The 26,796-nt window shown below is 44.0% G+C and overlaps 1 protein-coding gene across 1 annotated transcript; it reads right to left on the bottom strand.

Annotated features, from left to right (window-relative positions):
• Positions 1–3,131: 3,131 nt before the first annotated feature.
• On the bottom strand, positions 3,132–4,451 carry LOC133892147 (uncharacterized). Its single transcript, XM_062332872.1, has 2 exons — positions 4,253–4,451; positions 3,132–3,646 (listed from the first exon to the last, which is right to left on the bottom strand). The coding sequence occupies exons 1-2, from the start codon at positions 4,449–4,451 to the stop codon at positions 3,132–3,134; spliced, it is 714 nt and encodes a 237-aa protein (XP_062188856.1).
• Positions 4,452–26,796: the final 22,345 nt, after the last annotated feature.

Here is a 26,796-nt window from a genome sequence, read left to right as displayed (position 1 = left end):
CGAGGGTGCTCAGTTAAATCCGTCGGTTTAATCTGGACCCTCCGGGCTTACCCAGATTATTCAGGTGGGGCAGACTTTGACATTCTCAAAAATCTTCCCTCAGGCAATTCGACTCGCATGTTAGATCTATACTACATAAACATGTATATGTCATATCCAAAGGATTCTAGACCCAACTTGCACTCTAAACCCTAACGATTTTTTTAATACAATTCAATGGGTCTTTTCCTGTTGAACTCGGAGTATCCGGGCTATCCAGAACAGCCGTTTTCGAGGAGATTTTGGGGTCGATTTGATTTGCGAGCCTCTCCAAGCCTAAGGGAAACATGCTAGGGATAGTTCAAGCAGTCTGGAACTCACTCATTAACCTAGCAACATGACTTCATAGCTCAAAGTCACCCAAAACTACATTTTGCTAAAAAAAAACTCAAGAACATCTAAAGAACTCAAGAACAACTCGATTCCTCCATGAAAACAAAAACAAATTGGATAGATGAGTAGATCATGAGCTTGTGATCATGTGGATACCACATGCATACCTCAAATCCTTCTCTTGACGTCGGATTCTGGGGAGGGAGAGAATGCTTGAGAGAGAGTGAGAGGGGGAGCCCTTCCTTGCTTGGCTAGTTGGAGAGGGAGGCGTGGGGGAGTGAGGGAGAGGGAGTAGGTGGCTGCTGCCCCTCTAGGTGGTTAGGTGGTGGGCCCACATGTGGGGCCCACATGTTAAAGAGAGGGTTTGTTTTAACTGGAAATTTCATTATTTTCTCTCCCGACTTCATTTATCTCGTCCAATTGACTTTAGGCGAATTGCATTATTGTTCTGAAATAAAATTACACAAAATTAAATATAATGCTTAAGAAGTGTGATTATGTTTAATTGCGTAATTAAGGATTTGGAATGTGACAGCAAGCAAGGCGAGCCTAGGCCCGAATGAAGGGTTGATGCGTGCTAGATAAATAGGAGTGTCGGATCTGTAAGGACTAGCAACTGCATATATATTTTACACATGTAGAATCAATTTAGAATATAGTAATCCAAAGAAGTAAAAAAAAAAAACATAACAAAAGAGAGATTTACATACACAAATTTCACAACATGATCATGTAATTTTAGGAGGGAGAAGAATGGCGAGTACTTGGATGGGAGGGTGGAGGGGATCGTATCGTTCAAACTTGACCGTCTATAGCAACGTTGTGAGTAGGATTAAGATGATGACTAATTTGGTGAGGGATAAAACAATTCTCCTATAGTATTTTGGTGTAAAGATAGCGCGACAGAGATGACATCCCTGATAGATGGCGGTGAAGGCGATGTGCGGGTGACGGTGCACCCCCTCCAGAAAGCCGGTATTATAGGCGAAGTATGGAAGCTTAGGCACCCTCTAGAGAAATCTAGCACTTTAGGCGAAGTACGGGAGGCGGTGGTGCATCATCTGGAGAAACCCGGCAGTGAATACATAGAAGATAAATATTAGATGTTTGGGAATGAAAGACAAATAATAGGAGATTGAATGTATCTTCTGAATATATGGAAGATATATACTAGATATCTAGATATGGAAGGTTAATAATAGAAGATTAAATATATTTTTAAAAGGAGAAACACGGTCCAACTTTGTACGGTGACAATTTGATTAATTCGAATAGACGGTGAAAATTGATCAACTCTACCATAATATATATATATATATTTTATTGGAGTATAGATAGATTTTGAGCTGTAACGAAACAAATGTTTTAAACCCCGTATCCCAAATTGCTTCTGACCCGAACCTATCTTCGTCTCTTCCCACTCTCAATTATCCAGTTCTTGTATGTGTGTGACAAATTTGGTACTAGAGCTTCGTAGATCTGGAACTTCCGGATTATCTGTAGGTGCCTCGCTATCGTACCAGGAGCAGCAGCGGATGGCCAAAAGGGATCAGAAGGTAGCATAGTTCGAGTGAGTACTGGCAGAGATCAAAGGATAAAACAAGGCCACACAAGCGATGGTGGCAGCGCAATCAGTGTCGCTGGAGGCGCTCAAACTGCTATCGGAAGACCTTGGAAGCCGAGAGTAGAGACATCAGTTGCGGATCTCAAGGCGGAGGTTGGTGAGATCAAGGCGCAAGTGAACCGCATCACTAGCATCTACGTCCTCAAGGTACGGCCAATGGATCTGCCGCCGATCCTGCAAAGGCCGGGTGAGGATCAGTCGCTGTGCTTCAAGGAAGAGGTGCCACGGCGACCTCGGGCCTGAAGGCCACCACCAGTGAACCGACCACCGGGAATTGGGAGCGGGGTAGTGACTACTCTGATCGCCTCCAAATCCACATTACCATACTCCTATGCCGAAATTAGATTTTCGGAGATTGACCTAGGCTGTAGAAAAGGTGTGAGTCCTGTTTTCAGGTTTTTAGCTTGTCCAAGAGTTCGTGTGTCAACATTGACATGATGCACTTTGTGGGTGGAGCTGCTCTTTGGCTCGAGAACTCTAGGATGCGTTTGGACATCATGGATTGGGAGAATTTTTGCCGTATGGTGTGTGAGAAATTCGGCAGAGAAGAATTTTCTCATACCCTGCACCAATTCTTCAATTTTCGTCAGACTAGCTCCTTGCCTGAATACGTTGAGCGGTTTGACAAAATGATGCATATCATGCTCGCTCATAACAGTCAATTAATCCCTTGTTTTTTTGTTTCTAGACTAGTTCTATGCTCATGCGTTGCTACGGTACTTTGTTCAAACACGTTTGATACTATTGCGATGATATAAAATAAGGAGGAAAACTATGCTTATAAAATAGTTGTATAATAAAAAGTAACATACATTATAGTGATAGTATAAATTGTTTCACTATAAACATACTTACAAATAAATATTAAATTATTTCATGTCAACAAAAATAAACAATAAAAAATACCTTGACTATGGTGTGAGAACCTCTCTGTAGATGATGTTCTTAGTGCACGTCATACTCTGCTTTGAGTGCTTCTCCTTTTTCTTATCATCATCCAGGGCGGTAAGGATCTTGATGTTCCTTCTGGCAGTGGCTCTAGACAACGCGACATATAGCTGGCCATGAGAGAACACTGGCTAGGGGAGGTACACGCCGACATTCGGGATAGTTTGTCCCTGTGCCTTGTTGATTGTCATGGCAAAGCTAAGCCGACAGGAAATTGTTTTCGCTTGAACTGAAAAGGAAACATCTCGTCATCAGAGGGGCATAGGGGAATCCGAGGCAGAAAAACTCTCTTCCCAGCATGCATCCCGAGCACGATCTCTGCATCAATAGCGTTTCTTTGGAAACCCCAAACGATAAGCCTTGTCCTGTTGCAAAGTCCATTGGCGGGGTCAATGTTTCTGAGCAGTATGATAGGATAGTTAACCTTGAGCTTTAGCACATACGGAGGTAGCCCGTTTGGGGTCAGAGAGTTAAGGAATTCGGGAGGGTAGTAGTTGTGGAGGTCATCTTTAGCACGATCAAAGCTATAGTACTCCATCTCGTCCCACTGGAGATGACCAATCATCTTCATGTTAATCGTATCCACACACTCGTTCCGTGTGGACAGAATGGCTCTCAACGTGATGTAGTTTGGGTCAGCCAGGTTAGCGTCGAGCATCAGAAATATGTTGTCTATAAGTTTATTGAGGTATGCATCCTTTCCTTATACGACAGACATTATCATTAGGAAGACACATGTTGCCATAACCATCAGCCTCCTCGGTGCCATTACTGATGTGCAGTAGGTATTCCGCATACCATGGGTCGCTTTGAACCCTCATGTTACACATGAGCCTTAGGTGTCACATGCACTCCCACATGTAGGACCTGCGCAACGTCAAATAAACTATTAGAGACCATGACCCCTTTCGGACAACAGGGAGAACCTATCTCAAGTCACCACCAAACACAATCGTCTTCCTACCGAACGGGGCATGTGGCCGATCCATTGTGTCGCGTATGCTATTCTCTAGGGCCTCCACCACTTGCCTCTTAGTCATGGAGGTTTCGTCCCACATAACCAGTGATGCCGCTTGCAGAAGCTTAGCCGTCACACTCTGCTTTATGAAACTACAAAACCCCCCATCATCAATGCTTAGAGGTATCTTGAATCGCAAGTGCGCGGTCCTCCTTTCGGGAATTATAGAAGTGAAACCACCATATGTAGCCGTCACCACGGTGATTTCCCTTGGTTGCGGACCATCACGAGTAGTGCCTTGTAAAGAAAAGTCCTCCCCGTGCCTCCCGGGCCATCAATGAAGAACATGCCTCCTTCGCCACTGTCAACTACGGCTAGAATCTCATCATAGTTGACCCTTTGCTCAACATTGAGGGAGTCAGATAGGGCTACATGCTCATGGTCCACACTGATCATAGACTCCTTGAATATCTCCCTCGACGCACCATTTGCCATGTCAAGTGCCTCATCGATCTCGGAAAGAGGGAATGCTCTTTTATCCTTCCCCATTGACTATAGCATGTTCCTGATATCTATCAAAACTTTCTATTCAACCGTGTGTGCACATTGATCGGTGCAGCGGTAGTCATCCGACATTCCCTCCAGGTGTTTGTTACATAGGCCACTGACATTGTTGGGCTCACAGAATGCCAGTATTGTTGCAAAGAGCCTTCGGAGTAATGACGACGTTTGGAACAACTCTACTTCGGTGAGGCATTCATCTAGCGTGTTGTCTACCTCGATCAAGCCCCTTCTCTCTGCGGCTTCATGAAAGGATGGTAGGATATCACCACCAACCATCCTTAGGTTCTCGTAGGAGGTTGCGCCTATCACGTGGTTCAGAAGAACCCGGAGATAGTAGCGTTCCCCCTTGGCCGGATGGGCTAAGATGATTCTACCAACTGTCCACCTTCTCATCTTCTTCTTTGCTAGAAATTTTTATTTTTGCCTTTCTACCAAGTATACCACTCAGGGAAATCCCAGTACAAGATACCCCGGGCATGCTCATGTACTCTGTTCGCCTCAAAATACTATATCAGCATTGACATCTCAGCATCTTCCCGATTGAACACTTCTTGGATATCTTGTCCCTCTTGAAACAAAACCATATGCATGTTCATGAGATGAAGTTGTAGTTGCATTACATGTGGTGAATTCTTGCTCAAGTCAGAGCCATATGTCCTCCACAAGGCTTCTAGAGGGGTCACCCACCTCGCATCTCTATATTGCTTGATCTCATCAATGTTGCCATTGCTATCAGCCACATTCACATACACAGATGTTCAGTCGTGACCCTTGTATACTGTAACACCCTGATTTTCAGATTTCTCAAATTTCTAAAATTTTCCAAGATTAATGAATAGTTTCACCAGTAGAATAGGTTTAAAACATATTTTCTTAATCAATGAATCAATATAGGTTATTATTTTTTATGCATTGCATGTTGTGTTTTCCTAGGAGACAGGTAAATGAATTATAGTTCTTTTCCTTTTCTTTCTCTTCGGTGTTTTGAGTGAAAAAGATTTTGAAAAGGTTTTTACAAAACTCAGTAGTGAATAAGTTAAGGATCTTAATGGTTGGAATTCAAAGTCTTTGAATTCATCATCTATTCAATCCTTGATCATACTTGATCATTCTCTAGTTCAATTCAAATCTTATACAAATCCTTGTTTAAAGTCAATCTCTTCTCTTTCTCAAATTCTACCCAAATCCAAATTCAAATTCCTTATCTATTTCTATTCTTGTTCAACCTCATCTTTTTCGTTTCTCTAAATTCACTCCAAGCTCAATTCAAATTCAAACCCTATTCAAATTTCCCTACAAAAGTTTCTTTTCTAAACCCTAGATATACCTAAAGTATCTTTGGGCTCAATCTTGCTCAAGTCCAAACCCTTAGCCAAGTCTTCTAGATGGCCCAACAAAGGATCCACAAAATCTGCAAATTTTCGCGGAGTTCTGGACAACCTCATTTTCTCATGACGTTTCGGAGTTCAAAACGGCCTCAAATGCAAATCTTGACAATACCAAAGTTGTAGGTCGTGTCGAGAGCTTTGATTTGAACCTATGGAAGTCCTCTTTTGGATAATGGAGCTAGGAGTTATGGCCCCCGAAATCAGTGCTGCGCAGAGAAGTCCGAGTTCAAACAGTTTACCTTGTGGCGCATTTTTCGAAATCAAGATGACGTTTTCAGAAGTTTCAATGACTACCAAAGTTGTAGATTGTTTTGAGTACTACAATTTAGAATCAAGAAACGTCCAATTTGGAGTCCGACGATGGAGATATCATCCTCAGAATACAGAGCTACGAAAAAGGAAACTGTAACCGACTCGAACTCGAATCCGAATCGTGTTCGGTTTGGACTCCACCTCATCCAGCCGTCCCTAGCCCTATATATATGAGTTGCACGCCCTCTCCTAACTCTATTCCATGCCCCCAAGCCCTAGAAGTCACTGCTGCCCTGTCCGTACGTCGCCGGAGCGCCGCCGTTTGCCGGAGCCGCCGCCGCCACCGCCCGTGATGTGCTACATCGTCTTCTCCGCGAATCCTCCTTCCTCGACCATCAAAGCATTGTGAGGACCCCTTCTTCTCCTCCCTTACTACTGTTTTAGCATCATACTAAGTCCTTAGCCAAGCTCTAGCCCCGGCCAAAGCTCGATGTACGCCGCCACGGTCGTCACCGTCGCGGACAGCCGCGCTGTAGCCGATTGGCATCGATGTTCCTGACCGACCAGAGGTCAAATAACCAAGCCCTTTCACCGGTGCATGTCCCATGATGTTCCCCACGCCCTCACCAACCGGTTTGGCCAGTAGATTAGCCAAATTATCAAAATCAAGGTCGACATATCCGCTGTCCGGTTTCTGGACGCGTTCTGCGCACACACCGGATGTGCATTCACGTTCCCCATCAATCCGAAAGCCGTATGGATGCACCAACCATGTCACGGCGTGTCCCATAGAGTCTTCTAGGTTACCCTAGGGGCCCATCCCCATTTGTGCAGTGACACGACCAGGACGCCATTGCCAACCACAGCATGTCGCAGCCATCACCCATTTCATCTATGCTGATCATTCTTCCTCTCAGTGGATGATCTACCAAAACCCATACCATAGCATTGTGTTCCCGGGTTATATTAACATCCTTGTTCAAACGGTTCCTCAAAATTCATAGCCAATCTCTGGGAACGCGAGCGTCTTCGTTCCTGCATCTGTTCGTGGTCACCACCAAACCTAGAAGCAGTCATCGCTGTTTTGCCGCTACCTCGGATGACCCCTTCCAAAACTAACCATACCGGTGAGTTAGTCTTTCTGCGTTCGACACCATGCTCCCCTCGTTTCACTGAAACACCACTGAAGCCGACATCAATGTTTGTGGCCACATACCCGATCGCCATCTTCGACGAAACCCGAACCACCACCGCTACATAGAGTGACCAGTAGTATCTTTAACCTAGAAGCGCAATCTTCCGTCTTTTTGATCTATCATAAGTGATCGATACTAGATATCAGCGTATCCTTTCTTTAATCCAAGATAGTACCTGCATAGCATGCTAAGTCAGCGCCCCATCATTCTCCTTAGCCTAGTCAGTGAAGTCTAGTCTGCCATACACTTCTTGAATCTTGCGCAATGATGTTGTCAAGCCTAACATAGTGATTGTGCTATAAACTCTTTTCCCATAGGAAGATAACTCCAGTAAACTAGTTTTTCCTTTTCAGTCTAATCCATCTCCCGAAAGCTATTCTCTTTTCATCTTTACTCCGATTTAGACGATTCTTGCGTCTAAATGTTCCCAAAATCATCCCTATCCAACCGTAGTGTTTTTTTAAAGTGTTTTGATAATATTTGATATGTTGTTCTTAGTGTTTGCTTTGTGTTGTTTATCGGTAGTTCTCGCGATTAGTCGATAACGTTCTGGAGCAGTTCAAGGGACTTCAAGACCAAGATTTCGATAACACTAAGCAGCATTGGGAAAAAGGCAAGTGTCCTTGATCATTTTGAACCTATGTTTTTAAATGTTTTGTTTTACAAAATTGCATGCAGAGTCAATATGATGGGTAGTCACCTATGTTAGGGTTTTCCCTAGATTTTCCCTTATCATCCCTTGTAACCTAGATGGTTTATGGTTAGATGTCTTTTATGGGTAGATTGCTTAGCCATGCTTTTGGGATGTTGGGAAGTGTCATAATCTTGACTAATGAACATATGCAACAATGATTGTTAATGTGTTAATGGTCTAGCAACATGGAACCTTAGGCCTTGAGCAAAGTGGTTTTGATGGTTATCATGGTTATGATGTTGGTTTAGTGTTTTCTCAAGTAACCTAAGTAAGGACCGGTTCGTGAAGCGACAACCCAAGAAGTAACGTACCAACCACGAGGCTGATATGGGTAAGGTGTGACATACTGATTAGAGTCTGTCCAGTGTGTGTTGGGTCAGCACAAAAGGGGGCTTCTGGGTAGGAGCTTAGCTTGCGTAAAGCCTGACGGTGAAACCTAGTGGGCAGACACATACTGGATTAGTCTCTAGTTAGTGGAAAGTGTCATATAGTGATTCTTGGCGGCACACCACTGGCATGTGTTAAGTGTTTCGCGAACACAGCAACATGGAATTCACTGACTCGTGGGGAAAGCTGGACAACCTCTACAGAGTGTAAAACTATTATAACAGCCGTGCTCACGGATATGAGAGACTTGGATCCTCACATGATTAGTGGGTTGTGGTTATGGTTCTAGTACAGGGAGTACTAGATGGTTGTGGTTATGGTTCTGGTACATGAAGTACTAGATGGTTGTGGTTATGGTTCTGGTACATGGAGTACTAGATGGTTGTGGTTTTGGTTATAGTACATGGAGTACTAGACGGTTATGGTATGCAAGGTGAGGAGCATTGTATACTGCGTGTTGGACTATATGGGTTACTTTCACTTAATAATTGCTTAATGCTTTTGAGTCTAAATATATTTTCATTACTCGCATTTACGCAAATATACCATGTGTTAGCCTATTCTTGATATAAGCCTGCATATCATTATCTTTCCCACACTTGCTGAGCGCGTCGTGTGCTCACACTTGCTATTTTCCCTATACCATGCAACATGTATGCTGCTGCTCAGTGAGTGAAGATGTTGAAGACTATCAAGACGAGGTTGTGACGTTCTAGGCGCGTGTCTCCCGGTCGGTTGTCTACGGTGTTGTTGGGCACCAGTGTTTCTATTCCGCTGCAGATATCTTCATAGAAGACAATATATGTCAATTGCTGTAAGAGTTTAACGTTTATTTAATAAAAATATTTCTTTTGTTACTTCACCTGTGACATCCTTATGTGTGTTGAACATCCTGGGCACACATAAGCCGCATCTGGTTTTGGCTGTTAAAACCGGGTGTGACATATATGTACTTGAACAGGTACTTAACGGACTTTATGCTCGAGCATATCTCAGAATTGATGTGGCAGTTAAACATCTGCAAGAGGTAAGGGTTGTAAGGGATGATCCATCTGTTGTCTAGCTCATGTTTATGAACTATTACATGGTGGTCGTCTTCGCATCTCCTATACACCAGGTAGGAGTCCTTGCCTTGTAATGTAGCTACGTTGAAAGACCACATATAATATTTCTTGCATGATGGATGGTCCTTCGTGCATGGGCATAGGGGGTTTAGCACATCGCAAGGGTTGTGCATCATGTGCCTAAAAACCATATTGTATAGCTCTGGGTACTTGCATTTGTCTGGTAGCTCAGCAGAGATGATACAACCATACTGCTCCAAACACACGAGCTAGTACTTTCCCTGCATGATCAGCAGGAAGTGGGCATGCAGTAGACACCTCTTCTGGAACTCCACCACATAGACATATGCCTTCACCTTGCCAAGAATATGCTTCTCAAACAACTGCTTCTTTAGTTCCCCCAACTTTGCCCTGAAAACACGGACGATGAGATCTGGGCGATCTTGGGGCATCTGTCCAAGCTTGAGCTCACGTCTGATCTCTTCCCAATTGGTGTTGCATGTCATCATGAGGAAGACTCCCTGCTTCCCATACTTCTGCACTAAAACCATAGCATCCATGCTCTGATGCCTCTTATCACAAGGTCCTCCAATAAATGATGTAATCAACACAGTCCGTTTGCTAATGGCATCTGCTCTGCTCTCTCCAGCATGGATGCTATCCACCAAGCCCTGGTACAAGTCCGCCCTTAACTCCTTCTGATGAACCCATATGTAATCCAACCGTGAGCTCTCAATCTTGACATATGTATCGACTATGAATTGTTGAAAAATACGCTTGCCAAATAATATCGGGTTGAATATCCCTAACCTTATCTGGAGTTTGTAGCAGTAGTAATCCCTCACAGACACGCATAGCCTGCTATTTGAATATGTGCAGAGCATACAACAGTAAAAGTTAGTGTAAGATCTAACGAATTCCATAGCAACAAAGGACGATATAAACATTATTTAATGAGAACACTAATCTGAGTCCTTGTGATTATTACCACAAGCTGCTCGAGCTACCCTCACTGCATTCATGAACACACCGACCTTTGGGATATTGGGATGCCAGCCAAGTTCGCCTATAAGGAAGAAGAGAGGGTATGATAGGGCATCATAGAATCCATGATACGACTTAATGCCAAATATTTTTGTTGTTGTTCCCATGCAGAATAATGCTACAGTCAAAGTTCCTTTGTTGTTTGCTCCCCTCGACTCACACAGCAGCCACCTCTGAAGTGAGAGGCATGTTATACCGCCTCTGGTCCAACCTATGGTCAAGTTTCAGTGTCACACGGTAGTCCTCGAGGTCATTAGCCTGTCTCATACTCCTGAACTATTGAGAGTATGGTTTTCATGAAGTATGTCAACCAACATTCTGATGATTTCTTGATCTCGCTGGTACTGCTCTCGGTGACAACGATGGTACCGGTGCTCTAGACTGGGATCATTGTCATGAAAGTACATCTCCAGAAGCTGGGGTTCAAAACCACTCCCACCAAACGAACGTATGTTGTGGTACATTTGGCCATGAGCTTGAAACATGTAAATACCACCTTTTCTTATATTGGTGATCTCACTGTCAAAGTGATAGTAAAGAGAAGTGAATGAGAAATGACAATTGAAAAACTATATGTTGTCCCGGAAATGCCTAGCATCAGAATCTGTGCTCAACCATAGCCTCATGAGTTTGGGTGGCGTATCTGGGGTGTGCATACTAATCTTTCCATTCCGGCAACAGAACCCCTTTGTCTCATGCTCAAACTTCTTCGTGCCGTAAAATTCACAGTTTTCCACAAGATTCAACATATGTGAGCTTTCAAGTATGTTGCTATACATGTGGTTATAAGGATCATGGACGCTATCGCTTGCCACAGAGGCATCACAGCTTCATCAATTTCAACATCCTCGTCAGTGTCCTCCTCTGAAGTAATTTAGTGTGAAGGAGTTAGATAAGGCTTAACATGGTATTGACAAGTCGATATGAACAGTGTGAAACATACCTTGACCAGTGAACATGTAGTCCTACTCGTCTGTGTCCTCTTCAAATATAACTTCATGTGAGGAACCGTCCAAATAGTATTCTAATTAATCATCAGGAGGATCATTATTCATAATCACAACCTCGACGATTAACCAGAATACCATTCCGGTAGTCCCGGCACGTGTTTTGTGCCCAGGATCGGAACACATGCCTTCCAACTCAAATATCACAACACAGTTTAATAGAGAGCAAGTAATTAAACTAGATTACAATTATTAAACATGCAACTGCTTCCACAATTTACAACAAAAGAGGAACAACAACAACTATGCAGCGGAAGAAAAACATATACAACAAAAGAGTATGGAGCCTTATGCCCTTAGGCTCCATACCAAAAGCGCCGGAGTTCGGAGTAGAAGGTGCTACTCCTGCCCGCCACCCTGATCGGCAGGCACAAAGTAGCCGAACACTGCCTCTTCCTCGCCAACCTGCGAACCTGAAAGCAACTTAAGGGCAGCACCACTTAGTACGAAGGTACTAGCAAGTCTTACACAGTATGAGTATATATATTCTCGACTCCAAGGATCATGCATTTAAAGCTGTAGCAAGGATTAAGACCTGTTTAAGTTCATTAAGCGGTAAGCAACCTAGATTCTAGGTGTAAGCAACTGACTTAACCAACCACCGACTCAAACCCTGCCAACCAACTGATCAGAACAGATATATGAACAACAAGTGTATAAAAGTAAACCATTCCCACCAAACCACCGACCACATACCGACCAAACCACCCCAAACCAACCATGCCACAACCCACATCGAAACTCTATGACCAAAACATGGTCGCTCGGTGGAGATAAGCGATAGCGATGCTCATGACCGAGAGCGCGGCAGTTCGAACTGATCATACACCCTGCAGGGGGATACTCCTGGACCCACACGACATAGGGACCATACGGCTTGTGCCACCCGCTAAGATGCACACAAGGGGGTACCCGTGACAACCTTTCCCAACCAGGCCCAACCATGTGGATCAACCATAGCTCGACGAGGCGATATTAGAACTACTCCCCGAGCAAACTAATACCGCTAAAAGCCCGGACTCACACCGTCTATGACGAGGCCCACATGACCACGTCTGCGAAGGTAATCAGCTCGCCTACCATTATATCGGCATGTGGTGAGTAAGGTAAGTGCTAAAGCCGACTACACCGACGGTCGGTGCTTAACCGGTACAAGTGGTCTACGGTGTCCGGGTTCCCTCCCCGAACTGCCTGAGGACTCCTCGTGAGCAGATAACACCCTTAACACCGCCCACACCTCGTCTCAACTCACCACTCACCAAACCGACTCACCATCAACACAACCACAAGCGTGAACAAGTAATAAGCCCTATGCTCACGACAACGGTGGACGCCGTCGTCGACTTCTACCGGAAAGCCTAAGTACCACTAAGCATAGCGAACTAAAATTAGACTGCGACGACACCACTAGGCTCCAATGGAATAACACATGACACATGACCGAAATGGGAGAGTGCATCGGCATAGGTTCTACCCAACTCGGTACCTGACACATGCAATGTATACATAAGCCTAGATAACATATTAGATTTTGAATTGACACGGTGCAATATGATAGATGCTTGCCTTGCTGCCCTAGCTGCTGCTCACAGCTACCCGAGTCACGATCACCACTACGGGAACCTCCGGGACAGACTCGTTCGCCTCGCTCGCCGGGTCGAAGTTCCCTAAAAGAATCACGCGTGCAATGTAATGAATATGAATGCTATGAAATGAAGGATGCTCCATAGAACGCGATAACAGTGCAAATCGTCAGAGCACGAGTTCTAAAGCATCGAAGATTTTTCTTAAATGGGATTACTGTTAACGTTTGAACACTTCTAGGATTAACTAAGCTTAACCCTATATAGAATTGTAACAACATCTAACATGTGGGTGATTATTATTTTTTTGAACAGGGGGTGTTAAAACAAGAATAACAAAATTGGATTCATCAATTTTGGAAATACCAAACTTTAACTATGAATTATCAAAGCCTAGACATATTTCATTAATTCAATAATTCACAGCACACAATTCATGGCCACTGGTATTTTTAATGGATAGATCATGTTATAACAAAACCAACAAAATTGGTTTCATGAATTTTGGAGCTCTACATAATTTCCTATGCATTTTTCAAGATTTCAGCCGATTTATCAACTCAACAGATATTCATTTCGCAATTTCCAAATTTCTCTAATATTCAAATGGGCCCACGCCTTTTTCTACCGGCACTGACCTAGCCCAAGCCACTGACCGTGGGCCCGGCTCCCTTGACCGAAGTCAAAATCAGCCCACGGCCGCTGCGCGCGCGCAACTGGCGGACGGCCGGCGGCCCTTGTGGTGGCTGCCGGCGGCGAGCGGCAGCCTGAACAGCTCGGCTGAGGGTGGAAATGGCACTAGCGTGAGCACACGGTTACGGTGGGGGCACACGTTGACGCCGGCGACGGCCGGAGCACGGCGAGCGGCGGCGCACAGCGGAATGGGCACGGCGGCGGCTCGGTTTAGGCCGCCGGCGGCTAGACGATGGCGTAATAAGCCCTGCCGAGCACACCTACGCGTTCTACGTGAGCACGTGGACCTAACGGCGTGCTTCCCGGCCAACGAGCTCGACAGCGGCACGGCTGGCGGCATGCGCGGGGAGGCGGCGGCGGTTCGACCACCGCGGACGCACGCGCCGGTGACGGGATAGAGGGAAAACAGCACGCGCATAAGGTGTACAGGAGCAGGGGAAGCTCACCGTGCAGCGGGTTGGGCCGGAGAAGCGAGGACGCGTCAGGTCGACGGAGGACGGCGGAGCTCAGTTGCCGCCGTTGGGGAAGAAAGCACGGACGGCTCCAATCCGTGTGGGAAACGGCTGGGGAAGGAGGGGAAACGGTAGAGGAGGGCCTTGGTGACCTCCCTCGATGCTCCACCCTGCTCGGGCTCAGCGGAACACACCGGTGGCGCGCACTTTTGGCCGGTGGCCGCGGCTCTGCTCGCTCAGCGCTGCGCTGCTCTCTGTGCTCGCTGGTGCCGCGTGAGAGGGGAAAGAGAGAGGGAAAGCAGAGGCAGGGAGGGGAGGATAAGGACGCGGCGTCGTGTCCTGGTTTCCGACGACGTGGCCTGGCCACCGAAGTCAACAAGGGCGGCGCCGCGTGCTCTGTGAGAGCGGGAGAAGGGGGAGCAGCGAGCTGCGCGTGCGAAGGGGATGACAGGTGGGGCCTTGAACAGTGCCAGCAATGCAAAATATCCCCACTACTTTAGCCATCCATTTGAATGCCTTCCCAAGGTTCAAAATTGGTAAAAAGAATTTTGTTTGAAACTAAAATTCATAAGGAACCCATTTGAACTTGTTTGACCCAGAATGCTTGAGCCAATTTTGAATAAAAATTGTTCAAAGATGCTATCTTTTCCAACTTGTGATAATTTTTATGCCTTCTAAATATTTCCGAAAAATTTGGGAAAATTCATTTATATTCTTCTCCTGTCATCTACTAATTTCTAAAATTATCACCAGCCCTATGTTCCATAGAAGTTTTGGGAGATGCTTCACAACGCATCAGTTAAACCTGGTTTAACCAAATTCGGTTTAATCCACATTGCATGTCTATACTGCCCAAAACAAAAAAAAAACAAATGATGCTCATGACGCCCATTAGCACTTAATTACATGTTTAGAACTCTGGGCCGTGACACTTCATCATCACCTATTGGATCATACGAATTCATGTAAGTATGTAACACTCTTATTTGTATTTTGTAATATATAAAATCAAGAACGTTACCATCATCAGCAACGAATGATTGTGTTGAAGGCGCTACATCGTTGGCAGCTTGACAGGTTGAAAAGGTATTTTCTATCAATACAACATGTGTACTATAAATGAGGGTGTATTTTGCATTAGAATATAAGCCAGATGTATACAGATGAGAACATTACCCTCATTAATGATGTCTGATTGTGTTGGAGGCTCCACACCCTTGATAGGTTGTGAATTTATGGTAGAATTCTCTTATGACGAAACAGAAGCCCTCGTGTCCCATCTAGTTGCAAAGCTTGCATTACGACGAGCTAGCAATGCTTGCCTCTCTTTGGGTGTTACATGTTGCCTACATGATCTTTGACTGGCATTCATCTCCGGAGTCTCCACTTCCAACAAACTTTGCTTGGTATCTATGTCCATAGGAGAACCTTCAATTGCAGGAGTAGCACAGGCACCCATGATTTTGGATCCAGTTAGAATAGAGGCGTTATCAGGAAGGGACACATTTGATGGGATATGCAAAGGGTTCTCCATGGCGATGGAATCTTGACTTGGAGTGTTGCGTCGCAACACATGATTTGCTCTGTCGCGTTCATTCTTTGTTTGTTTCTACTCAGATGTCATTTTGCATAATACACCCTTTGACATGTGCACCTTGCTTCAATTGACTCTTGATTTTGGGTGCTGCGTCGCAATGAGTTTCATGCATTTCGATGGTCTCGTTTTGCTTTCCTCTGCTCATATTGGCATAAAATGCTCTATCTCTCACACGCCTTGCTTCAATTTGCTCATTAGTTAATGTACAAGCGTTCTCAGCAGGGGAAGTAGGAGTCACGCAATTAGCATTGGTTATGGACTCAATTGGATCACATGAGCTAGAGGGGTCATCTATGCTCAATGGATTTCTCATAGTATTTTCCATCTTAGTTTACACACTTGGAGTATTGCGTCGCAATGCATTTCACATATTTTGACGAGCACATCTTGGTTGGCTATGCTCCGGTGTCATATTTGCATATCGCGCCCTATCATTTGTACATCTTGCTTCTATTTGCCCGGTTGTTAATTCTTGTCTAAGAGCAGTTGCTTGAGTACATTGTGATTGGCTTTGCTCTTTTGGCATGCTATTATAACACACCGCATCATGAGGACGCTTCTTTCCTAGAATGGAATCACATGCAATCATTAGAAACATAGTATTGTGATAAAGAATGAGCACAAATGTGTAGTTTTGTGATACATATGTCAACCAAAGCATAGTTTTGCGAAACTCTTCTTAAGAGTATAGTTTTGCAACAGTTTTTCCAATCATAGTTTGGTTTTGTGAAATTTACTCATCTCATGTTGGAACCTAAATCATAGTTAAAAAATGTATCTTATCACTTCTCAAAAAGAACCAAATGATAGCAGTAGATAATTATTCAAGGTAACTGTCCTAGCAATTGAACAGAGGAATTTGTTACTTGAATATTGGTCATCATGCTTTCTTGAACCTGATATATTATAGAAATCTTTTGCCCTGGTATGAATAATTTTTTTGCAGCCAATCAGTACTATCGGTAGGAGACATATTTTCCTTGTTGCATAAGTTGGCTTGCTCATTGGATGATGTGGATCCACCAACATTGCTATTGTTTATGTCATCTAAAAAATACGAATGCATTTAGTTGTAGAGTATCAGACATGATATTTAGATAGTACTTAATAAGAATTACTTGTACTTGTGATGTTGGTTAGATCATTGAATGGAGTACGATCCCCAATTTCTTTATTACTCCATATGCGAGGAAGAACAGCATCTGATTGATCTACACTATATAACTAATAACATCATCAGAATATCGAAAAAAAAATCATCACCGGTACACCGGAATCAATGACGAAAGTTAGACGCCTATATGTTTTATTTGTGCGTGTTAATTAATATGTAAATTTTTTTGTCACGGTGTTTCTGTTTCTGGGTGAAGAGACAACTACTTGTATAAGCAGGAAGCAACAGGCATGCATGTCTACATTGCCATTGCTTCAACAGTTCCATTGCTTCAACAATTAATTTACATTCTATGTTCTACGCTTTTCATAGCATGCATGTAATCTAAATACATTAAGTCCTTATGTTTAATTTTGTGTAATTTTATTTCAGAACGCTAATGCAATTCATCTAAAGTCAATTAGACAAGATAAATGAATTCGGGAGAGAAAATAATAAAATTCACAGTTAAAACGGACCCTTTCTTTAACATATGGGCCTGGGCCCACCACCTTAACCACCTAGAGAGGCAGCAGCCACCTGTTCTCTCTCTCCCTCCCTCACTCCCCCACGCCTCCCTCTCTTGCTAGCCAAGCAAGGAAGGGCTCCCACTCTCACTCTCTCTCAAGCATTCTCTCCCTCTCCCCAAAATTCGACCTCAAGAGAAGGATTTGAGATATGCATGTGGTATCCATACGATCACAAGCTCATGAGCTACTCATCTATCCAATTCATTTTCGTTTTCATAGAGAAATTGAGTTGTTATTTAGTTCTTTAGATGTTCTTGAGTTTTTGGAGCAAAATATAGTTTTGGGCGAATTTGAGCTATGAAGTCATGTTGCTAGATTGATGAATGAGTTCCAGACTCCTTGAACTATCCCTAGCATATTTCCCTTAGGCTTGGAGAGGCTCGCGAATCAAATCAACCCCAAAATCCCCTTGAAAACGACTGTTCTGGACAGCCCAGATACTCTGGGTAAACCCGGATACTCCGGGTTCAACAGGAAAAAGCCCATTGAATTGTAAAAAAAATCGTTAGAGTTTAGGGTGCAAGTTAGGTCTAGAACCCTTTGGATAGGGGATATACATGTTTATGTAGCATAGATCTGTCAGGCGAGTCGAATCGTCCAAGGGAAGATTTTTGAGAATGTCAAAGTCTACCCACCTGGATAATCCGGGTAAGCCCGGAGGGTCCGGGTTAAATCGGCGGATTTAATGGAGAACCCTCGCCCAGAGCCTCACCCAGAGTGTCCGGCACAACCCGGGTAGTTCGAACCAACCCGGAGGTTCCGGGTTAAATTGAAAATGGCTAACAAAGAACCCTCTCCTAGAGGTTGGTCTGGAGGCTCTGGAACCCGGATACTCCGAGTCAACCTAGATACTCCGGCCTCCTGATATTTTTCTGACATCATTTAGATCGCTTAGTGTGACATTAATTCATGTCTTGCACATCTAACATGTTTTGCATATTGTGGCATGCATTGTTGCATTTTAATCATACTCAACATTGCATGCGTTCTTCTCTAGTGAGCGGAGAACCGGTGCGTGACCCGATGGTGATTGAAGATGACGCCCATCTCGCTGAATTTTGCAAGTGTTGCGCGGGTAGCATAAGGCAAACTCTAGAGCAGTAAGGCAAGCATCTAAGCATACTTATCCCAATACTTTGGATCTCATATGGTATAAATTGATAAATATGCCTTATGTATGTATGCATGAGTTTGAGTCGATGACGGAATATGGTGGGTAGAACCTATATAGATGTATGATCTTTTCCTTCAATTGTTGTTGATCCATATCCTTGTAGCCCGGGCATAATCATGTTAATGTCTAACTTAAAATGTGATACGAGTTGCATAGTATTGCATAGGTTTACGGTAGAAGTCAAACGGTGAAATGTTTCATCGCTCGCGAGCATAGACTTAATAATTACTTACACAATGATATTGATGATGAGTTGATGAGTGGTGAGCATGAGACAAGATTTGAGCGGTGTTAGGTGTATCATCTTCCCTGGAGGAGGTTCCCGAGGTAGTTCAGAGAAGGAGTCGGATACCGTAGACCGCTTTGCATCGATTACGCATCGATTGTTGGCCGCCGTTGACTTAAGCACTTACTGTACTCACCACATGTCAATCAATAGTAAGGCAAGCTGAATATCTTTGTAGCTGTGATCATTTAGGCCTGAACATCGATGGTGTGAGCGGGTAGGCTTGGAAGAGGTATCTAGTTTGCTCCGGGAGTAGTTCTAGATACCTCCGCACTAAGTGATGCATGTATCAAATGGTTGAGGCTTATTGGGAAAAGTTGTCATAAGTACCCTTGTGTGCACTTTAGCAGGTGGTACAAATCGAATGGTCCTCATGTCGTGTGGGTAAAGAAGTATACTCTGCAGGGTGTAAAAATATTTCGAAATGCCGTGCTCTCGGTCATGAGCATGCCTTCTGTCCATGCGCACTATCGTAGAGTTACGTCGTAGATTGTGGTTGGTTATGTTGGTTATGGTGGAGATGGTTCGTGTTACATTTATGTTTGTTATGGTTATAGTTACAATTATGTATAGTTGGTCTTTGCAGGGCATAGTGGTATTGTTGTTAGTTAAGTTTGGGTGCTCACACATGTAAATTTTACTTAACCATGTGGCCCTTTTCTTGGTAACATCCAAATACATGATCCTTAGAGTCGAGCTAATTATAAGTTGCCCATTATAGATTAAGTCTTGCGAGTACCTTCGTATTCAACTACTCTATAGGTTTTGTAGGTGAGGAGAAGTTGGTCTTTGGCTACTTCACGCCTACCGAGAGCGGTGGCGGGCATGAGTAGTGCATCCTACTTTGTTGGCGTGCTTTTGTGATGGAGTCTAAGTGCATGTGGCTCCATCCTGCTTTTTTTTTATAGTTTTAGTCTTCTGCTGCGTAGTTTCTTTTGCAGGTTAAGGGTTGAGCAGATTTTAGTCTCCTCCTAACTCTTTTTTTGCTGTAAATTACAATAACTTAATAAATCCTTATGAATTTGTAATGTAATTTAATTACTTACTTTTTCTTAAGTTGTGTTGTAATGCTATATGTTGTAAAGTCATATGTTCCAATCCTAGAAGTAAACACGTGCCGAAACTACCGGAATGACATTCTGGTTAATCATCGAGGTTGTGATTGTGAATAATGATCCTCCTGGTGATTAACTAGAATACTGTTTGGACGGTTCCCCACACTTGCCAAGAAGCCCATCGAGAGAATTGTAAGAAAATTTTTTATTTTTATTTTTTATTAGTTAATTCAGCAAAAATATCGGTTCATTATAAGAATATTTCTCGTATGTTCCGTGGGCAATCTATATGGATCGCCCTTAATGAGCAAAATTTAAAAAACAGCTAGAGATCTCAGTCTCACTCTTACTGAAAGAGAAATATTTCTGAACCACTTAGTGGAAGAGATATATATTCCTCTCCCATTGAAAGGGAGAAATATTCCTCTCCCTTGGCTACGCATTTGAATTTAAAAACTTCTACACACTCGTTTTGTATTTTATTTTAAGAAGAAAGTTATTATTTTTGATGTTTCATATACTTTATATATACTGTTTAACATAAAATACTGACCCGTCAATACATTAATAGGTGAGGGAAATCCAACACCTGTAGGGTACGACCAACCGTGAATGTTTGCCTTACAAGGGGCAAGCCACACTGACCATATACCCTACCCTTAAAGTAGCTAACACAAGTTATAATAGCATGTACAGTACAAATCATGACTAAACAAACTATGTGCTGGAGCTAAACCTAGCAATAAAAATTGCAGGGGTAGAACTGAGGCTCTACTGAGTGGAGGGGGGTTATTCTCTCTTTTTGCACGCTCTGTTTCACGCTCATCCTCTTCTTGGTGACGAAGGATACCTTAACGCCTCCGTGGTAGCTTGTAACACCCCAAGAACCATGAAACCCTAAGATGCCATCCAACTGTCCTACAAGAATACATAACTATAAAATTTTGGCAGCATAGACTTAGAAAAAACATAGGAACGTGGAAGCAATAACATAGAAGCATGTTAAGAAAGTTCAAACTAAACGATGTGAAAGGCACTTAATCATGGGGTTAATCTCTCTAAGTTTTTATTTAAACAAGGTGCAAAAAGAACCTCAACCTTTAAGATTATATTACATCACATAACTAAAGGTAAGTGCTCTAGATGGCCCTGCTTCCGTTGAGCCTCACCGCATCTACCGCTGAGGGGGTTGCGGACTGTCTCTCTCAGCCTTCATCGTCACCTTCGCCTTTGGCCTCCATAGCAAGGCTCCGAACGGCCTTGCCTCCATTGAGCCTTGCCGCGTGTCACGTCCCAATTTCTTAATCACACGTTTAAGCAAAATTATGCTTCTTTAGCATTGTGCTTAGAATTTGCATAATGGTAAGCCGGAGTGCTAATGCACTTCATTAATAATCATTTGGATAAGAGAGAAAGTTGGGAGAGAAAATAATGAAAATGCATTAGAAATACCTATTCTCTCTAGCATGTAGGTCCCACATGTGTCCCCACTCCCTCTCTCAAGTGGGTAGCAGCCCACATGCCCTCTCTCTCTCCTCTACTCACTCCCCCACGTTTCCCCCCAGCTGCTGCAGCAGTAGTACCCTCTCTCTCCCCCTCTCACTCAAGCTCAAGCACTCACTCTCTCTTTTCCTCCAAAATCCGAGCTCAAGTGGAGGATTCAAGGTATGCATGTGGTACCATTGCATTCTCTAGCTCATAAGCTACTCATCCATCTAAACCATTTCGTTTTCGTGGAGGAATCGAGTAGTTCTTGAAGTTCTTGGCATTCTCTAGCTTTTTAGAGCAAAAATGGAGTTTTGGTTAAATCTGAGCTCTAGAGTCGTGTTTGTTGTTGATGAACAAGTTCTAGTACACTTAGACTATCCCTAACATGTTCCCTTTAGGCTTGGAAAAGATCGCAACTGGAATCGACCAAAAATCCACTTCAGAACAGCTTTTCTGTATAGCTCGGATACTCCGGACTCACCTGGATACTCCGGGTTTAGCAGATTTTGTCCGATGAATTGTATTCAAAATTGGTTAGGGTTTAGGGTGCGAGTTTGGTTTAGGAGGATCCTTTGGATAGGGCTTGTACACGTTTGTGTTGCACATATTTGTAAAATGAGTCGAAACACCCAAGTGGAAAAATCATGAAGAAACCGAGTCTGTATAGTTCGGATTATCTGGACAAGCCCAGAGACTCCGGGTAGTTATGTGATCGTGTAGCCGAGAGCTCCAACCGGAACCTCATTCGGAGTGTCCGGTATATCCCGGATAGTCCGAACCAACCCGGAGGTTTCGAGTCAAATTAAAATAATGCTAATCGAAAGTCTTTCCCGGAGGATGGCCCGGATACTCCGGATTCACCTGGATACTCCGGGTCAGTCAAATAAATAAAAAGCAGTAACAGAGCGCCTCTCCCGGAGGGTCACCCGGAGGGTCTGAGCCCGGATACTCCGAATTAGTCTGGATACTCCGGATGGCTGTTATTTTCCAGGTTTCATTTAGATCGTTTAGTATTGTATTGATTCGTATATCTTATACTTGTAGCATGTTGTTAAGCATTGTGGCATGCATTGTACTGATGGCATTGCATGTGTTATTCTTTTTAGAGGACATCGAGCCGGTGATCCAGGAGGGCGAGGGAAACTTTGGGCAGCCACCTGAACAGCAAGGCAAGCAACTAAGCATATTGACCCATCTTGTGTAATTGGATAAGTCTAAAATTGATGAATTATTCTTATGTATGTATGCATGTTTAGTGAGTCAGTGTCGGGTGCCAGTGGGTAGAACCTATGCCGATTGCATTATTCTACCGTGAATACTTGTGTATTTACATTCCTTGTAGCCTTGAGAGGTTGTCAATGTCTAGGCATGAGTTTGACTTATATGCTTAGCCATGCTTAGGTAATTCGGTAGAAGTCGAGCGACGGCGCATTCCGTTGTTCGCGAGCATAGGACCTTATTATGATTACATACACTTATCGAGGTTGAGATGGTTGTATGAGTGGTGAGTATGAGACGAGGTGTGGGCGGTGCTAGGATGGTGTTTTGTCTTGCCTGGATGTGGAGTTCCCCTGGGTAGGTCGGTAGAGGAAACCAGACACTGTAGACTGCTTTGTACCGGTTAAGCACCAATAGTCGGTGCTTGGCTTTAGCACTTACCTTACTCACCGCATGCCGATCTAATGGTAAGGTGAGCCGAATACCTTCGCAGTTGTGGACTTTTGGGCTTGGACAATGACGGTGTGAGCGGGCGGGCTTGTAGCAGTACTAGTTTGCTCTGGGAGTAGTTCTAGTATCGCCGCGCCGAGCAATACATGATCCAAACGGTTGGGGCTGGTTGGGAAAGGTTATCACGAGTACCCCCTTGTGTGCACTTTGGCCGGTGGCACAAGCTGAATGGTCCTCGTGTCGTGTGGGTCCAGGAGTATCCCCTGCAGGGTGTATAAACAGTTCGAACTATCGCGCTCTCGGTCATGAGCATGCTTCTATCCATCTGCATCGGTCGTAGAGTTTTGAGTATAGTTTGTGGTTCGGTATGTGGGAGATGGTGATGTTGGTACTTGTTACTTATTGATATTCATGTTGTTTACAGTTACACTTGTTGAATTGTTAGTTGCAGGGTAGTTTTCATATGTTTTGGTAAAGTTTCAGTCGCACACACATATGCCTAGGATGCTTACTACTTATGTTTTACCTAACCTGTGGTTCATCCTTGCTAATGATCAATGCATAATCCTTGGAGTCGAGCTATGTATATGTGCTCTATATGGTTTAAGTCTTGCGAGTACCTTTGTACTCATACCTGCGCTTTCAGGTACTCCTGTTGCTGAGGAAAAGGCTATTTTTGGCTACTTCGTGCCTGCCGATCAGGGTGGTGGGCAAGAGTAGTGCATCCTACTCTGAAGGTGGTGTTTTTGAGACGGTGTCCAAGGGCATGTGGCACTGTTCTCTTTTGTTGTCTCTAAGTTTAACTTTTCACTACGTAGTTCTTTTGTGGTTAGGAGTTGAGGGGTTTTGTCTCCTCCTAACTCGTTTTTGTTGTAAATTGTTGAAATCTGCTGCATGCTTAATACTTGTAATATAAATATTTATTACTCACTCTTTATTAAGCTATGTTGTGATGTACATGTTGGAAGGCATGTGTTCTGATCCTTAGGCACAAAACACATGTCGGGACTACCGGGATGATATTCTGGTTAATCATCGAGATGGTGATTATGAATAATGATCCTCCTGGTGATTAATTAGAATATCATTTGGATGGTTCCCCACACCATGGCTACCCACTAAGGGGGTCACGAACTGCCTCCCTTAGTCTTTGCAGTCACCTGCGCCTCCGGTCTTCACAGCAAAGCTTTGAACGACCCTATCTCCATCGAGCCTCGTCGCGGCTACCTGCTAAGGGGGTCGCGGACTGGCTCCCTCAGCCTTATCATCGACTCCGCCTCTAGCCTCCATCGTGAGGTTCCAGACGGCCCTACCTCTGTCGAGCCTTATCACGTCTACCGCTAAGGGGGCATCGGACTATCTCCCGCATCCTTGCTATTGGTTCCAACTCTGAGCTCCGCCACGGGGCTCCAGACGACCCTGTCTCCGTCGAGCCTTGCCACGTCAACCACTAAGGTGTTTGCGGATTGCCTTCCTCAGCCTTGCCATTAACTTCACCTCCAACCTTCGCCGCCAGGCTCTAAACGGTCCTACCTCCATCGAGCCTCGCCGCGTCTACCACTGAGGGGGTAGTGGACTGCCTCCCTCAGTCTTGCTATTGACTCTGCATCTGTCCTCAGCCACAGGGCTTCGGACGGTCCTGTTTCCATTGAGCCTCGCCACGTCAACCGCTGAGGGGGTTACGGATTGCCTCCCTCAGCCTTGCCGTTAACTTCGCCTACGGACTTCACCACGAGGCTCTGGACAGCCTTGCCTCCATCGAGTCTCGCCACATCTACCGTTGAGGGGGTACCAGACTACCTCCTTCAGCCTTGTCATCGACTCTGCCTTCCACCTCTGCCGTAAGGCTCCAGATGGCTCTGCCTCCATCGAGCCTCCCCACGTCAACCACTGAGGGGGTCGTGGACTGCCTCCCACCGACTCCACCTTTAGCCTCTACCATTAGGCCCCAAATGGCTTTGGCTCCATCGAGCTACATCGTATCTACCATTGAGGGGGTAGAGGATTGTCCCCCTTAGCCTTACTGTCAACTCCGCCTTTGGCCTCTGCCGCAGGACTTTGTACGACCCTTCCTCCGTCGAGCCTCGCTGCGTCAACCGCAGAGTGAGTCATGAACTGCCTCCCTCAGCCCAACTGTCGACTTCGCCCCCGGCCACCATCGCGAGGCTCCGGGCGGCCCTGCCTTTGTCGAGCATCGCCGTGGCTAACCACTGAGGGGGTCGCGGACTATATCCCTCAGGTTAGCCATTGGCTTCGCCTTCGGCCACCGCCGCGAGGCACTAGACAACCCTACCTTCATCGAGCATCGACGTGGATAATCGCTAAGGGCGTCGCAAACTGTCTCCCTCAGTCTTCGTCGTCACCTTCACCTCTAACCTCCGCAGCGAAGCTCCGGATGGTGCTGTTTCGGTCTATATAAATTTCCATAGATATAAATTTTACACAAATTTCGAACATGGAATAACTCAACTTGACCCCTGAACTGTCGAGGTTCACTTAGTTAACCTAATGGGGACTTAGCATATTAGGCCCATCTCTCTCACTTTCATTTATTTTACACTTTGGACCCACATGTCATATCTCTCCCCCTCTTCTTTCTTTCTTCTCTATGTCTTCATTTCCTTCCCGGCAGCAAAAGAAGCAACAACTAGTGTGCCTCAAGGTTAAGGTTACCGACCGGAGCTCGGTTATCGAGCTATTGCGGTAATCGAAAATTCGCAATAACCGCGGTTACCGGTCAAAAATTTAAAAAATTTTGGAGAAAATTCATTTGGCAAAATTTGAAATTTGGAAAAAAAATCGCGATTTTAGCCGTTCGGTAACCTGTCGGTTTGGACCGATTACCGAGCGGTTTTTACGATTTATCGAGCGGTTTTCTCGATTTTCAGTGAAGTTCAACAAAAAACCCAAAAATTATCTCAATCTTGTAAAATCAATAACTAATTCATCTGAGCTTCAAATCAAGTGAAACAACTTTTGCTCGTTTCCTTGTAACATTATCTACATGATAAAAGTATTTATACTCATAAAAATGTTAAAAATTTTCTGTGAGAAATTATATTTATTAAACCAAGTTAAATGCATAGTTTACTCTTTGCTAATCCAAAAATCATGAAACTAATTTTGTTAGTCTTCTTATATGATCCTATGTCTTTTAAAAATACATGAACTCATGAATTAGTTATTGTAACATGCATGATTGTGTAAATGTGTTGCGACTAGATTAATTCATAACTGACCCATCACACCTCAAAAATTAGTGAAACCACTTTCATTAGCTTATTTATACTATGATTTACGTAGGAAAAATAATAGTAGACATGAAAAAGTTAATTACAGTGCTGTTTCTTAACATATTCACTTTATGCTTGTGAATTTTGTAAAAATCATAGAGAAATTAATAAAACTCTAAATAAAGTGAAATCAATTTTAAAGATTCTCTTAAAATACGTTTTACACAAGAAAAATATGTGTTTGCATGTTAAACTTTTCCTTAACATGAGTTAATAACTGAGCCGCACGCTTCAATTTTTTTCATTTTTTTCAAACTTCCTCCCTATAGAATATGATGCAAACGACATTATTTTTGAAAAACATTTTCACAGAAGGTCTTAGAATT

This window comes from Phragmites australis, chromosome 15 (genome assembly GCF_958298935.1).
Source record: "Phragmites australis chromosome 15, lpPhrAust1.1, whole genome shotgun sequence".
Classification (NCBI taxonomy): domain Eukaryota; kingdom Viridiplantae; phylum Streptophyta; class Magnoliopsida; order Poales; family Poaceae; genus Phragmites; species Phragmites australis.
Note: the sequence above shows the minus strand (reverse complement) of the source record. Positions and strands in the feature narration are given on the sequence as shown.

Bases quoted from the DNA above. Each gene is read 5' to 3' on its own strand.
- LOC133892147 (XM_062332872.1), bottom strand. From the start codon at position 4,451: ATGGGGAAGGATAAAAGAGCATTCCCTCTTTCCGAGATCGATGAGGCA. The intron at 3,647-4,252 runs GCATGTTCTTCA...CTGTCGTATAAG, and splicing joins AGTTGACAGTGGCGAAGGAG to GAAAGGATGCATACCTCAAT.